Here is a 15,886-nt window from a genome sequence, read left to right as displayed (position 1 = left end):
GATGGTTAGAATAAAGATAATGCCCCACTTACCAGAATGTCAGTGTTTTTATGATAGTTTCTACATTCTGATTATACAGGTTGAATTAGGCAAAACAATAACAACAACAAAAACTGAGCTTAGAGGCCCAAATAATTGACCCAAAGCCAGTACACTAGGGTACTGCAAAATTTTAGTCATAGGCATGCTGTTGGAAATGACCACAGACCTCGAGAAAAAAGGCAGTTGATTTTATCACAGAATGATAGCTGACATTCTTAATGATGGCTGTCAGTCATCAAAATTGGTTCAGGATACCATGTTTGAGAAAGTTTGGCAGCATGTAATGTTTTAGAAAGATTTACATCAAAAATAGTCTGGTAAGTGCTTTGAAGTCAACAAATAGGAAGATTTGCTGTATAGGGAGAAAATTATCTAATGGAAGAAAGTGAAGTGATACTGTGTAATGACATTCACATACTTTAAGATTATTGACAAGACCAGTTCTTGACAGTTTCAGTTGATCACAATTATAGATTGTAGTTAAGACCTTTGAAAATGTGGCCAATCCAGATACATGCTTTAGAGAGAAGTAGCAGGAGAATGTCCCCTTCCTATGTGATGTGCCTCAGAAACACTTCTCACCCTTTCAGCTGAGTGACAGAGCCCAAACCAGGGTTGGATGCCAAAACTGTATGTATGGCATATATTGTTCTTGTTTTTGGATTTGATGGTGGTGTAATGTATCACATAACAAATGGCCACTAATTTAGAAATCTTAAGTGAGGTTCTTTATATTCTTTTGTTTGCTTAGAGAATTTAGTTAGTTTTAGGTGTAGAATACTCTGGGTATTTTAAAATACAGAGGAAAGATTTGTGTTTGGAAAAAGCAGATTTATGTAAGTCATAAAATATAATTCTGAACTTACATTCCAGAAATGCATCACTTTCTAGTGCTTCTCATGGCCAGAAATGACATCACGCTTTCTCATACAGCTTTCTATTGTGTTTCATGATTAAAGCACATATTAATATACTTACATCTTTTATTTGTAAAATCTATTTCATAGCAAATTGCATATAAAGAAAGACACCTGACTAAAACATACATTATACCAAGTACTCTATCTTTAGCCTTTTAAACCTGAGCATTCAGTAGCATCACCATCTTTACCATCCTCTGAAAGTGGAGGTAAGGACATTGCCTTGTAAAGACATTGAGATTTTATGTGAAACCTCTTGGAAAAATGGAAACTCTTATACCAATGCAGTGGTAATTGTATAATTCGCTACCTTAAATCTTTCAAACAAGGCAGAGTTAAAGTAAACAGAAGTATTAATATGTTCTTAACTGAAGTGTTATGCTAAATTTCATTTCATGAAATCAGTTGGTTTGTTTTATTTTCAAAATTCTTTGCCTAATTTTTGTGCCCTGTGTTTATCTTCTCTGTTCAGTGTGGCATTTTCTTCTTCTTGTGATCACTTTATAGGTGCTAATTTTTGCCTTTAGCAGAGCTCATTAGCATAACTAGGAATAAGAAGCCAACAAGAGTGCTGGATGCAGACAGGAGGAAAGGACTGAGGAATAGAGGCAGTGTCTTTTTTTCTTTTTCCCTGAGGTCTTGAATAGAGACATTGGATTAACATACGTCTGCTTTTATTTGTGTGTGTGTGCGTGTACGTGTGTATGTGTAATGTCTTCTAGGGGGAACTTGAACGGCAGCTTTTGCAAGCAAATCCAATTCTGGAATCATTTGGAAATGCGAAGACTGTGAAAAATGACAACTCATCTCGTTTTGTAAGTTTAAAAGCATCAAGAACTTTTTAATTCCTCAGATTTCTAGTTGAGTGTCTCCTATGATTAAGCAAATGAATTACTTTTCTTCCCAGATTTTAAGGAGAGGATAACAGATATAGTATAGAACAGTGCTGTTCTATAGAAATATGTCACATGTAATTTAAAATTTTCTAGTAGCTACATTTAAAAAAAAAAAAGGCAGTGTGAAAGTTATAATCATATTTTATTATATAGGGATGAATAATTATGTGTGTTTTATAGACATATAATTACATAACCTCTCTGAGCTTATTTCTTCATCTTTCGATGGGGATGATAATATGGAGATAAAATGATGTGCACGTTGAGTACTTAGCTCAGCACTGGGCATAATAAACATTCAACACATGAAGTTGGCATTAGATGTAGTTAGTGAATTGACCTTTCCATGTCTTTTTAATTTATTTTTATTTAATTTATTTTATTTGATTCTTTTTATTTATTATTATTTTTTTTTTAGAGAAAGGATCTTGGTCTGTCACCCAGGCTGGAGTGCAGTGGCATGATCATAGGTCACTGCAGCCTCGAGCTCCTAGGCTGAAGTGATCCTCCTTCGTCAGCCTCCCTAGTAGCCACTGTGCCTGGCTTTTTTTTTTTTTTTTTTTTTTGCAGAGACGGGGCCTTGCTATCTTGTTCAGGCTGGTCTTGAACTCCTGGCCTCAAGGAATCCTCCCACCTCAGCCTCCTATAGTGCTGGGATTATAGGCATGAGCCATGGCACCCGGTCCTCACCTTTTCATATCTTGCTGTTTCTGTAGGATCGAGACTTCAGAATAATTTGTCACTTCTCTTTAAAAATTCTTCTTAGCCGTTCAATTATTCTAATTCCTTGAAAGCTTTACTTCCTGCCTCAGTTTGACTAGCTATCACAGTTTGCCTGAGGATATTGCCCTAAGTGATAGCCAGATTAGTGTCATTTCAAGGACACCGCCCCACCCCACTTGAGCTGCTCAGCACAACACTGTAATGGCAAATCATCTCTAAACCCATATTCAACAAAATGGGCTTTTTCTTCCGAAAGTCTTCTGCCTGGGGTTATAGTCATCAAGTTTCAATATCCCTTTCCATGGTCAGATTGGAGAAAGACTTCATTGTTCAATTACTTCTACTTAAGTAGTTCAAATTAATTCTACTATTTTTTTTCTCTTCTGAAGGATTGGTAAAAGTCAAGAAGGCCAGAATAAAAGAGACTTTAATTCTGACAGTTCATTGACGGATAATTTTGGGGAATCTGATATTATTGTGACATACTTTTTTAAACTGAGAATGTAAAGTCAGGGTCTGCATGTTACTGTTCTGATGGCGTGGTTTCTGTGATTAGTGGAAGGGACCAGAGTCAGGGTCACAGAGGACCCAGTAAACGCGAGGGTATCCAGAAAACTGTCTGTTTTAGTTTTCTAGGGCTGCCATAAAATAGTACTGCAGACTGGGTGGCTTAAACAATGGAATGTATTTTCCCACAATTCTGGAGGCTAGAAGTCTGAGATCAAGGTGTTGGCAGGGTTGGTTTCTTCTGAGGCTCCTCTTCTTGGCTTGCTGGTGGCCTCTTCTCCCTGAGTCTTCACATGGTCTCCCCCCTGGGTGTGTCTGTGTCCTCATCTCCTCTTCTTAAAAGGGCACCAGTTATATTGAAGTAGGGCCCACCTTAATGACCTCCTTTTAACTTACTCTTTAAAGAACCTGTCTCCAAATACAGTCACATCCTGAGATGCTGGGGATTAGGACTTCAACGTACAAATTTGTGGGGGAGGTGCACAGTTCAGCCCATAACACCCTGAGAGGTAGTTTCAATGCAAGAGGCTTTCCAGGTTATGTAAGAAATAGGGATCTATTTGCTTGGAATATTGTTTATCCCTAGTAAGATAAAATTTGAAGATTCACTTAATCCAGGTTCATTTAGTAATTATTTTAGCTTTTTATGTATAAAGTGGGATAACAAATGTGCCTGTGTCAGTAGGAAGCAGGCCTGTGACTTTTGGATTTCTAGGAGATTTGAGGAAACTGACTTCTTTAGTGCTTCTGCCATTGCCCTGGGTCACCCCCACTGAGCCTGAGCCACGATGAAATCTTAACTTCCCCGTCCTGGAAAGCCCTGTGTTTAGTGGCTGCATCACGGGATAGTGGACACCGTGAGCTTCCAGCTTTGGTATGTGAGTCTCCAGGAAGTCTTTCAAGGACAACTTCATGGAAAATCCTTTATTTTACCACATAAATCAAGCTACCAGTCTATTCTGATTCCTTTCCCCCCAAACTGCACTGTAAATTTGCGGAAAACAGTTTTGTGCCCAGTTGTCTCATTTTTGCCTAGAAAAGATAAACTGCTACGAAGCCACCATTTATTTCCTCTGGGAAAGAATGTAGTGATTCTGTTACTGAATGGTAAGGATTTATCTACCTGCCAGGTTGTTTCCACTTGTTATTTTTGTATTTGGGACAGATATAAGTATAATGCTGTCTTAGTTTCAATTGCTACATAGCAAATGACCCTAAAACCTAGAGGCCTAAAACATTTATTACTTCTTAGTTTCCGTGTGTTGGAAATTCAGTAGCAGCTTAGCCGGGTGGTTCTGGCTCAGGGTCACTCATGAGGCCGTCATTCAGATGTTGGCCAGAATTGCAGTCATCTCAAGGCCTGAATGAGGCAGGAGGATCTTCCAAGCTCACTCAGGTAGCTGTTGGCTGGAGACGCCTATTCCTCACCTTATAGGCCTCTCCGTAGGGCTGCTTGAATGTCCTCATGACATGCAGCTGGCTTTCTCCAGAGCAAGCGATCCAAGAGAGAGCAAGACAGAAGCCACACAGTGTCTTTTGTGACCCTGTCTTAGAAGTCACATACCATCCCTCTGTTGTATTCACCTGGTCACACGAACCAACCCTCACACTGTGTGAGAAGGGCAGTGTAGATGTCAGCAGTGGGGTCACTGAGGCCATCCTGGAGGCCGCCATGCATCCTTAGTGGGCTTTCCACCACTGGCACGCATAGGGCTTTAACCTATAATTGCTGTTACTCTAGGTCAGTGGGTCTTAACTGAGGGCTGCCCAGAGGAGGTTGGCAGTGTCCAGAGACGTTTTTGTTTGTTCATCTGAGGGTCCAGGTAGTGATGTGCTGCTGGCATCAGTCAGGGGTGCTGCTCAACATCCTGCAGTGCACAGGGAAGTCCCCCACGACGAAGGATTATCCAGCCCAAAATATCAGTTATGCAAGATTAAGAAACCCAGCTCTAGATTGTTCCTTCAAATTATTGTCTAAGGTAATCACTTTCTGCAATTTATTTGCAAAATTGTATATGAGTCTTCTTAATGTCTGTGATTTACACATCCTCTTCCAAAAGTTGATATAAATAGTTCTGATAGGAAACTGTTCTGCTGGGAAGAAGAATTTCTTAGATTGTTTTTTAGCCACCTTGAAGCAGCTCATAGGAAAGGAGCAAGAATCAGCCATCTAATCTGGATGTTCAACAAACCGTATTTCAGCTGAGGTACCACCTGCCAACGTGTTTGCCACTACTATGTAGTAACCTTTAAACGTACTCAGTCTAATATGTTAAGAGCTGATCTTTATTTTAATAGGAAAAAGATTTTTTATTAAGGCAGTGCATAGACATAGCTATTCATTCAACCAAGAAACAAAGGTATCTTTAGATTTGTGGCTTTGGGCTTTAATTCTTAAAAAAATCACTTTTATTGATATGTATAGTATTTTTAAAGAAATTATTTAGTAACTATCTGCTATTATTATTATATAAGGTGTTAACTACACAATATTAATACAAGTAGTTGGTCCTAGTAGCTCCATAGAAAATAATTAAGTAATTAGTTCCACTGATTGAATAACGTTCAGTTAAAATATCCCTTTTATATTTCTCTGTAGATGTTGCCAACACTTTGGTTCTTGAAGGTTGAAAGTAACCAATGTTGACTCATTTGACTGATTTTTGATTTCTTGTGCAGTTTAATTAATTATTAAGCACCTATTCTTTGCCAGACAGTGTGCTGCTTCATTGAGACATCTATTTGGATGTCTATAGATTTCTCAAATTTAACATTCCAAATAAAAATTTTTTTTCTTTCAATATTTGTTCCTTTATGTCTTACGTCAATAAATGGTACCATCAAATCACCTAGTGATTTGAAAACAAATCACTAAATGTGATTTAAAACAAAATGAAAACAACAGCAAAAAATTAGGAAAATAAAATGCCTCGAAATCATCCTTGATTCAGCCTTTTTGTCATGGTCCATGTCCAGGCCAGCAGTGAATCCTGTTGGGTAAACATGCAGAAAGTGTTTCAAATCTGTCCACATTTCTCCTCCCTCTCCTCTCTCCCTAGTCTGTGTAAACCCTATCTGAGAAGGTTTCCTCTATTATTCTCCATCACAGTGTCCTGTTTCCCTCATAGCACTTATCACAATCTGTGGCTAATTACTTTGCTTATTTGTTATCCTTTCTACTGGAACGTAAAATCTTTGACAGTAGGGACTTTGTCTGCCTTGTTCTCGTCTGTATCCTTAGTTCCTAGCACAGTGCGTCACACATGTAAGTACAAAGTACATACCAGGCGTATTTGTGGAATTCATTTAGTTAAAATGTGGTTGCCTACACAGTGCCAGACACTATTCTAGGCCCTGGAAATACTATATATCAGTGGCCAAAACTAAAGTCCCTAGTTTTGTAGAGGTCACCTTCATTTTGGTTTTAATTTTAGTATGTCCTCAGTGGCATGCCATGTTGTGCAGTTGAGCTCAGGGAAGGTAGTGCATGTGCTAGATCCCCTGAGAAAACGCATGCCCAGTTTCAGAAGCATGGGTAGAGGACACGTAGGAGGCAGTGGCTCTGTGGACAGGCTGGGCCTCAGGTTGGGATTGGTGTCATAGTGAGTAAAGTGATGTTAAAAAATGAATTGTGTGTACAATGAGATTTCATGCAGTCATTATTTATAAGCCACGTGCTTACAGTGAAAATATTTGAAACTATAAACTCCATAAGCTTTAAAATCCATTTGGTTCCATTTCTTTGATCTAATATAGACGACTAATTTCCTGAAGAATATCTTTTCTTTCAAAGATACCACCATATGGTTTGTATTAAAGGGATTCTTTAGGAGAGCATTACCCTTATGAAAATAATTGTTCACAGTTAGTCCAGTTCTCTGTTTATGGAGAAGTAAAATGCATTCCAGATGGAGGAGATTTATGTAAAATGAGTCTCTCATAATGAAACTTTAAAAACAGGGACTTCAATTTCAAAACGATTGTTTGGATCAGCAGATACATCTTCTTTTACAAAGTTTTAGTAAGAATCACTTTCTCTATTTGCCCAAATCCTTTTTTTCTTTTATGTTTTTTTTTTTTTGCAAACTAGCTTAAGCCAGTGTGGCAATTCCCAACTACTATGTACCTTTTGGTAGATAACTATCCTCTAATAGTTAGAGCTAGGTAAAAGCTCTAGGTATCCTCCCCATATTTGGCTACCAGAATATAACGAAAGCAAGTTGTAACTCTGCATCCTCAGAATTTTATCAGCAAGCAGGCACTAAAAATAGTTGTGTAAGTTGAACGCAGCCCAGTTCTGTCTGTTTAAGTACTCTGACCAAACCTTTCCCTGCAAGATTTACTGAGGCAAATGTGACAGTTAGGGACAGAATATGGCCTGCGCCAGGCAGCCAGCATCTTCGAGAACACTGGCTGGACACAGCCATTTAGAATCAAGCCTTCGGAGCATTCCCAGCACTACAGCCTCCTGGGCTTGCTAGAGTCCTAACACCAGTTTGCTTCACACCAGAGTGCAGAAGGTCTGCATATATCTCATCAGTCCATGTCTGTTAATGCCACTCATATTACCCCAGTAATTTCTAATATCCATTATACTAAATAACAAGGCCACTTAGCTCACATAAAACTCATTTTACTAATAACAAAGCTTCTGGTGTGCTCTGGAGATTAAGATAGCTGAAGCATTTAAGGTAGCCATCTGGCCTTTGGATTAAATGCTAGCTAATTACGTCTAGAATAGGTTTTCTCATTTAGGGCAAATAGCTGCCTCCAGAATGAAGATTTAAAACTCTACACGTGGCGTAGCACCCCATCTCCACTGAAATGATTCAAAGTAAATTACAGACCACGTAACAACTTTAGACACCAAATTGGGAAGAGGAAAATATTTTCAGAATGTGAAACAAACCTGCATTGCCCCTGAATTAAGTTGCTAATAATTAATCTAGGTTCAGTTACTACAGATACATCGACACCACACCAGAAAAACTTCCAAAAAATCTGTGTCAATTAAGAACAAACAAAATTTTTGAAACTAATTAGGATAATTTTGTTTTCTTTATAGTATCAAAATATCATATATATATGTTGTCCCATTGCACATTTTGAGTGAAATTCTTTGCAATTTATATTTTACATAGAAGGAGAGAGAATTCTAGTTTCTTTGCTGTTCAAAACTATTATATAAGAATGTGTAGTCTCAGTTGTTCTTGGATTGGTACATAACATGCATATGGCATCAAAATGTATGACAATAATTAATACATGACATACTTGCCATGTTTTTGGTTTTTTTCCTTGTTTTTGTTTTTATTGGTGAAATTTTGATTGAATATTTTGAGTGCCATGATCTGACCTTTATGAAACTCAAATATGGAGTGGGCATTTTAAGCACAAATTTCTTCACATAATGTTTAAAAGATAGAGGACCCACTTAAAAGTAAAACTCTTTACTTGTTACTTTCCAGTTTAGTCTAGATGTGTGTTTCTATAAAAATCTTGATTCTGAAAGAGTATTTATTATGTATTTGAGGAGAAAGCTTAACTTATAGATTTTATTCCTTTCATTTGGCTTACCCCCAAGGAAGAAAGAAAAGTCGTCTTTGCTTTTCTGGCCAAGTGGCTGACTGTTTAACAGTAAGTGATGTCATAGCCCATGGCCTACATCTTACTTGATTTGCCAGGATGTCCAACATTAAGTGGGATATTTAAATCCTAGATCATTTGGGGATATTCAGTAAAGTATTTTTTTTTCTTTTGGTCCTGAAATTTCACTTTGTCATGTTGTCAGAGTACTTGGCTATATCTTATAAAATACCTGAGCATGAATGTCATGCTCACAGAGTTGATAATTTTCAATTTCATAAGGGTTTTTTTGTTAAAGTGTTTTTAAAGCAAAATAAATTCTAGCACTTTGGCTTTTAAGCAAGATTTGTAGTTACTAAATAAGTCCTTTGCAGAGATACGAGTTTCTTTGGCATATGTCATCCTGCCTCCTCCAGGCACTGCAGCCCTCTGCAGCCCTGGCCCCTTCCTTCCTTGTTGTTCCTTGTTGTATCCCCTTCTTTCCCGGCTCCTTGCCTGGCCCTTTTCTTCTAGCCAAAAGATATTTCTCTGGCTCTCACTATAATGTCTAGAGCGACTGTGAACCCCAGTTTTGAAAAAGAAATTTGGCTAGAAACTGATGAGGAAATAAGAGTGTTGCATGTTGGTGATTTTGCTTATGTATCCAAGTAAGTGACCACATGTCTAAATTATTTAAAACATATCTTCATAGGTTACCTGTTCAGAAGACCAAAACCTTAATTTTCTTCCATTTCTCCTTTGGATCTATTAAGAACTTCCTTTCCCAAAATGGATAATATTTAAGTTTAGATTTCAAAGTTATCTGTATAATAACTTTGTCTTATTGCTGAAATAAAGAATTTGTTTTGCTTGATGAAATTTGAACTTCTGATTTATCTGAGGTGGTAAAGAAAAACGAATAGGAAATAATATAGAGTTGAAAGCATGTTGATATATACTTAATAAAAGAGTTAAACATGTTGGTGAAAGTGGAAAGTTTGTATTACTGGATGTGATGAATTTAAGTGAAATATTGTCTTAAGAATTAGGTGATACCATATGATTTTGATTAATCTTTTTGCAGTATTAAAATGAGAAGTTTGCAGAGTTATTTGCTTGTGCAGTTATGTTAGCAGTGTGTTCTTTGCAGCTTTGGAGTAATAGCATTGCTTTTTGACTACTGTCTCTTAAAATAGCAATTTTTTATTAACTCAATGAGGTATTGTATAGATAATATAGCTGTTTAAAATTTATAAACAATTTTAACCCTCAGTATAACATCAGGACCCAATTTTAGTTTCTTTTAAAAATAATTCTAACTATTCATAAAATTTAATAGTTTTTAACTTAATTCTTTCTTGGGGTCTTCCAAAGAACAAAGACAAAATTTATTTATTTTTCAAATAGAATAAAATTATTCTGTCTTGTAATGACCATATGGATCCACTGAACCATTGTATAAATCTAAGATATTATTATGGAGTATGAGTGATTTGCTATTTTTTTCATCCTTAGAATTGGTTCATCATTACTCATCCTTTATTCCCAACTGTGTTAAAAAGAATAATGGAATTTCCTAGAAGGATGCTACAATAACTATTGTATCATCCTTTAGTTTGTTTATTATATTGCCCAAAATATTGCATTTTATTTCAAATAAGCGTGAAAGAACACTATAGGCACCATCTTCGTAGTCTTCTTTTTTAGATTCCAGTGAATCTAGTTGAAAAGTCAGAAGTTTCCAATTTCTACCCATAATATCAAAGAGAAGAAAATTGACAGAGGGAACCATTTCACAAATAGTAGACGAATCAGATGAATGCAAAGAGACAGATAGCATGGTAGACTCTAAAGATGATGATGAAATCCATTCTGTAAGTGAAGTCTCAGGTTGAGTCTTCAGATGGTAGCCTAGAATTTTCTCAAACTCAAAAATAATATTTATTTCTAAGGACAGAAAGGAATCTGGCATTAGCATCCAGTTAGTCATTCAGTAGGAAGGACTTCTTTAGTATTTTGCAACAAGAATTTAGACTATCTATTTTGCTAAAAGGACACCTAACAGTTTCTTTAACCTTGTGGGATGTTTTTGTATCAAAATGTATCTGATAAGGTTACTAAGTAGACAAATGCTGAAGCCAGGTGTGTATATGAAAATTAATAAAAGAAACAGATGATGTAGAAATGAGAAAATTCATTGGATTCACCATTCTAATTGGTGCATGTAAATCTAAAAATGAAAATATTTCATAATTATGGAGCAAAATAGGTCTATCTCTCTGTCAAAGGTTTTTAAATATTCCAGTTTTGCATTCTGACAATGCAAGGGCAACAATAAGTGAGAACTTATTGGCAGAAGAGAGAAAAGTGCCTATGAGTTGCTACTTTGATTAGCTGTTCACCGAGAATATTGTATCTCTTGAAAGTACTGGATTAGTTTTCCTTACAATTTAGAAGTTGAAGTCAGATTGCAACGTGTCAGGGACTCCTACTCTTTGTAGTAGTTTCTTTTCTTCTTTTTAATTCTGTCACCTGGACTAGAGTGCAGTGATGTCATTGTAGCTCACCACAACCTCAAACTCCTGGGCTCAAGTGATCCTCTCGCCTCAGTTTCCCAGGTAGCTGGGACTACAGGCATGGATCAGCACGCCCAGCTAGTTTTTTATTTTTTGTAGAGATGGGGTCTCATTGTTTCCCAGACTGATCTTAAACTCCTGACCTCAAGTGATCCTCCTGCCTTGGCCTCCCTGAGCCTGGGATTATAGGCATGAGCTCTGTAGTATGATAGTTTTTCTTTTTCAAGAGAACTAAAAAATAAATAAGCACAAAACCTCCCTTTAAATTACCATTTAGCTTGAAGCAACTGATGTATTAATACTTGATGAATTCTAAAACTGCTAGGCTCAAATGGCACTATTTTTGTGAAGCCTTCTCTCTTCCTCCCTCCTCCGTGTCCCATACCACCTCCTGGCTATGTGTGGAAGCACACGTGCCACAGTGTTCTTCAGGTGTTGAAAAAGCATGGCCTAGTGTTCTCCTTAAGTTTGAGGGCATTAGGTTCTCGATGCCATAATTACATTATTTGTGTAAGGAGTTGTTTTGCATGTGTGAAAGTAGTGCTTACATAATGTCACAAGAGCCTGTCTCAAAAGGAAGGAAAATTTTTCTCCCACTTAAAAAAAAAAATCTGAACAAAATTTTATCTTCCCCCTCCAAAAAAAACTAAACAAACAAGCAAACAGAATGTCAGTTTTATTATATGACTCTTAATTAGCAGGTTCTCTATAAAAGAAGAATACTAAATGCTCCCGGCTCATAGTCAAGCAGCCTTGTAATGATGGATTTGCATGATAGTCTCCAATGGAACTGAAATTATTACCTCATGAAGTCTGGTGACATAAGATCAGCATCTAGGCAACAGGGCACTGCTGACTGACACCACCCTAACTTTCCGGGGATGTCCTGATTTCATATATTCTAGTCTTTTGTCCACATACACTCAGTCGTTTATGCTAGACTTATATCCAGAGTATTTTTGTTTTTACCATTTGTTGTGATAATTTATTCTGCAGAGTGTGTAGGTTTTTTATACATGACTGTGTAAGGCAGTAAGAGTCTTTGGTCCCAAAATGCCTTTGCTGCTTACAGGACTCGTGCCTCTAACTCCCTCTTGAACACTTTGGGGCTTAGGGGCATCAGGAGCAGACCTTTCATAGATGCACATTTGATATGATGATGGCATGGTGCTCCTTGACACATATGTGAGCGTACGTGAGATAAAACTTGCTCGTGTGAACTGGTCGGGCTTTGCTCCTCCTCAAGCAGGAAATCAGTATTATTCAGGGGGATTTCCCCCATTTTCCCACATGTACTCTCTTTGCACCTTGTTTGCTAGCTAGGTTTGGGTTTTTTAAATGGGACAATTGGAATAAAATGTGGTATATGTATACCATAGAGTACTACTCAGCTATAAGAAACAATGGTGATATAGCACCTCTTGTATTTTCCTGGAAAGAGTTGGGACCCATTCTACTAAGTGAAGTATCCCAAGAATGGAAAAATAAGCACCACATGTACTCACCATCAAATTGGTTTCACTGATCATCACCTAAGAGCACATTTAGGAACAACATTGATCAGGTGTCGGGCAGATGTGGGTGGGGGAGGGGATGGGTGTATACATACATAATGAGTGCAATGCGCACTGTCTAGGGGATGGACATGTTTGAAGCTCTGACTTGGGGCGGGGGGGGGTGGCAAAGGCAATATACTTAACCTAAACTTTTGTACCCCCACAATATGCTGAAATAAGAATTAAAAAAAAAAAGGGACAATTGGGTGAGTTCTTCATGAATGCTCATAATATTGAGCAAAAATATAATGGATTATTGATTTTAGGAAATTATCCCCTTTTTTCTTTTTAAAAAATCAACAATTTAAGTATAATTTACAGAAAATAAAATGTAGTTCAGAAATTTCTGTGGTAGCATCCCCAACTGACTACTCATTTTTTTCTAAGTTAAGTAAATATTTATACACTGAAAAAAAGAACACAGTGGACAGGATGAGGAGGGCTCTAAAGTAGTGGGTAAAAGAATGGGCAAGCTGCCTGGCGATGTAAGAAGAGTGTAAATCTAACGATTTTCACTTTAATAGGGAAAGAGCATGTTTAATTTAATATAGTAAATATAAAAAATAGTTGTTGAAATATGTTTTTAAAATTGGCATTTATCTAGGAAGTCCTAAGATTTCTCCCTTGGTTGTTTTTAAAATTTTTTGCGTACAGCCAGACATGGCGGCACGCACCTGTAGTCCCAGCTATTCACAACTCCGAGGCAGGATTACTGAACCCAAGAGGTTGAGGCTGTAGTGTTCTGTGATCGCACCTGTGAATAGCCACTGCACTCTGGCCTGGCCAACGTAGAGAGACCCTGTTTCTTAAAAAAAATAAATAAATTGACATACAATAAAATTCACCCTTATTCAGTATACTGAATGAATTTAGACAAATGTATACGTAGCATAGCTTGCACCATGATCCAGAGATAGAATAGTTTGATTACTCCAGAAGGTTTTCTTTTGCCTTTATGTAGTCAGTTCCCTCCCACCCCTACCCCTTGATAACACTGATCTGTTTCTGTCTCTGCAGTTTTCAAAAACTTCTCTGGAATGTCAAGTAAATGGAATCTTATAGTATGTAGTGTGTTACATTTAGCTGCTTTCACAGCAGAATGCTTTTTAGATCCATCTGTGTTGTTGGGTTTATTCCTTTTATCTCTCACTAGTGTTCCATTGTATGAATATACCACAATTTCTTTATCCATTCACTAGTTGATGGACATTTAGGTTTCCAGTTTGGGGTTATTAAGAATAAACTGACTATGTACATTCATATGCTAGTCTACATAGCATGAACACATGCTTTTTTCATTTCTCTTGGGTGAAAGCCTACCTAGGAGTGGGATTGTTGGGTCATATGGTAACTTTATGTTTAACTTTCTAAGAAAGTGGGTATTTTCTGAAGTGCCTATACCATTTTCCGATCTCACCAGGGTCATATGGGAGTCCTAATTGTTCTATGTCTTTGCTGGCCTTTCTTAAAAACTGTAGCCATTCTAGTGAGTATGTGGTGGTATTTCATTGTGCCCTATTTAATTTAGATTTCCCTAATAACTGATGATATTGTGCATCTTTTCATATACTTATTGACCATTCACATATCTTCTTTGATGAAGTGTCTGCTCAAATTATTTACCCAATTTTCTTATTGGGTTGTTTGTCTTACTGTTGAGTTGTAAGAGTTCTTTATATATTCTGAGAACAAGTCCTTTGTCACATAACGTGTTTTGTAAATATTCTCTCCAAATCTGTGGTTTCTCTTTTTCATTTTCTTTACAGTGTCTTTTGAAGAACAGAAGTTTTAAATTTTGATAAAATCCAATTTGTCGTTTTTAAATTTTATAGTTCATGCTTTTTACAGTCTAAGAAATCCTTGCCCAGTTTAAGGTCACAAAGAATTTCTCCTGTTTTCTTTGAAAAGTTTTATGGGTTTTAGCCCATACCTATTTTGAGTTAATTTTTGTATATGGTGCGAGGTAAGGGTCTAGGCTCTTTTTGTTTGTTTTGTTTTGTTTTGCATGTTTTCAAGCACCATTTGCTGAATAGACTGTTCTTTTAATTACCTAGGCAGCTCTATTGAAAATGAATTGACCTTACGTGCATGGCCTATTTCTGGACTTGATTCTGTTCCATTGATCTGTATCTCTGTCATTACTGGTACCACACTATCCTAATATTATTTATAGCTTTTTGAAATCAAGTGGTGTGAGTCCCCCAGCTCTGGTCCTGTTTCTCAAAATTATTGTGACTATTCTAAGTCCATTTCATTTCCCAATACATTTTAGAATCAGCTTGTCAGTTTCCTCAAAGGAAGCCCTTGAACCCCTTGACTATTTGTGTCATGAGTAATATTACCAGTAGTGTGCTTACTAGTATCCGTCCTTCTTAGCAGTCCTAGAATAAACCATGCTTGATCATTGTTTATGTTTCTTTATTTTGCAACATGTTCAATTTGACCTTTTATATCTGTATTTGTATGTAAGATGTAACCACGTTTGCTTTTATTTTGCTTTCCCTTTTTTGTGCTATCTTTACCAGTTTGCGTACTCAGTGTTATGATAACTTTATAAAATAAATGATGAAATAATCACAATTTTCTGTTTCCCTAAAGCAGTTATATAGTAAGGGAATCAATTGTTCCTTAGAAATTTATTTTTTATTTTTATTTATTTATTTTTTGAGACAGAGTCTCACTCTGTCACCTGGGCTAGAGTGCCATGGTATCAGCCTAGTTCACTGCAACCTCAAACTCCTCAGCTCAGGCGATCCTCCTGCCGCAGCCTCCCGAGTAGCTGGGACTACAGGGACACACCACCACACCCGACTAATTTTTACTATTTTTAGTAGAGACAGGGTGTTGCTCTTGCTCAGGCTGGTCTCGAAATCCTGAGCTCAAATGATCCTCCCGCCTTGGCCTCCCAGAGTGCCAGGATTACAGGTGTGAACCACCGTGCCCGGCCTTTCCTTAGAAATTTATAAAACATGAGACCAATCTAACATTTTTAAAGAAGTAATTCAGCTTCATTATTTTTTGTGATTGTGATCTGTTCAAGTTTCCTCTTGTTTTTTTCTTGAATGGATTTCTGTTTTCCTAGGCAGTCATCAATATTACTC

General features: G+C 37.1%; 1 protein-coding gene across 4 annotated transcripts in view; it reads left to right on the top strand.

Annotated features, from left to right (window-relative positions):
- Positions 1 to 15,886, top strand: part of MYH10 (myosin heavy chain 10) — a 135,007-nt gene that overhangs the window by 47,903 nt on the left and 71,218 nt on the right. For all 4 annotated transcript variants that reach the window (XM_069482048.1, XM_069482050.1, XM_069482049.1 and 1 more), the window contains one exon: positions 1,685 to 1,777. In XM_069482048.1, coding sequence (XP_069338149.1) covers positions 1,685 to 1,777 — 93 coding nt within the window. The remainder of the gene's footprint in view (positions 1 to 1,684; positions 1,778 to 15,886) is intronic.

Source organism: Eulemur rufifrons, chromosome 9 (genome assembly GCF_041146395.1).
Source record: "Eulemur rufifrons isolate Redbay chromosome 9, OSU_ERuf_1, whole genome shotgun sequence".
Taxonomy (NCBI): Eukaryota; Metazoa; Chordata; class Mammalia; order Primates; family Lemuridae; genus Eulemur; species Eulemur rufifrons.
The sequence above is the reverse complement of the archived record's forward strand: the minus strand, read 5'-3'. Positions and strand labels throughout refer to the sequence as shown.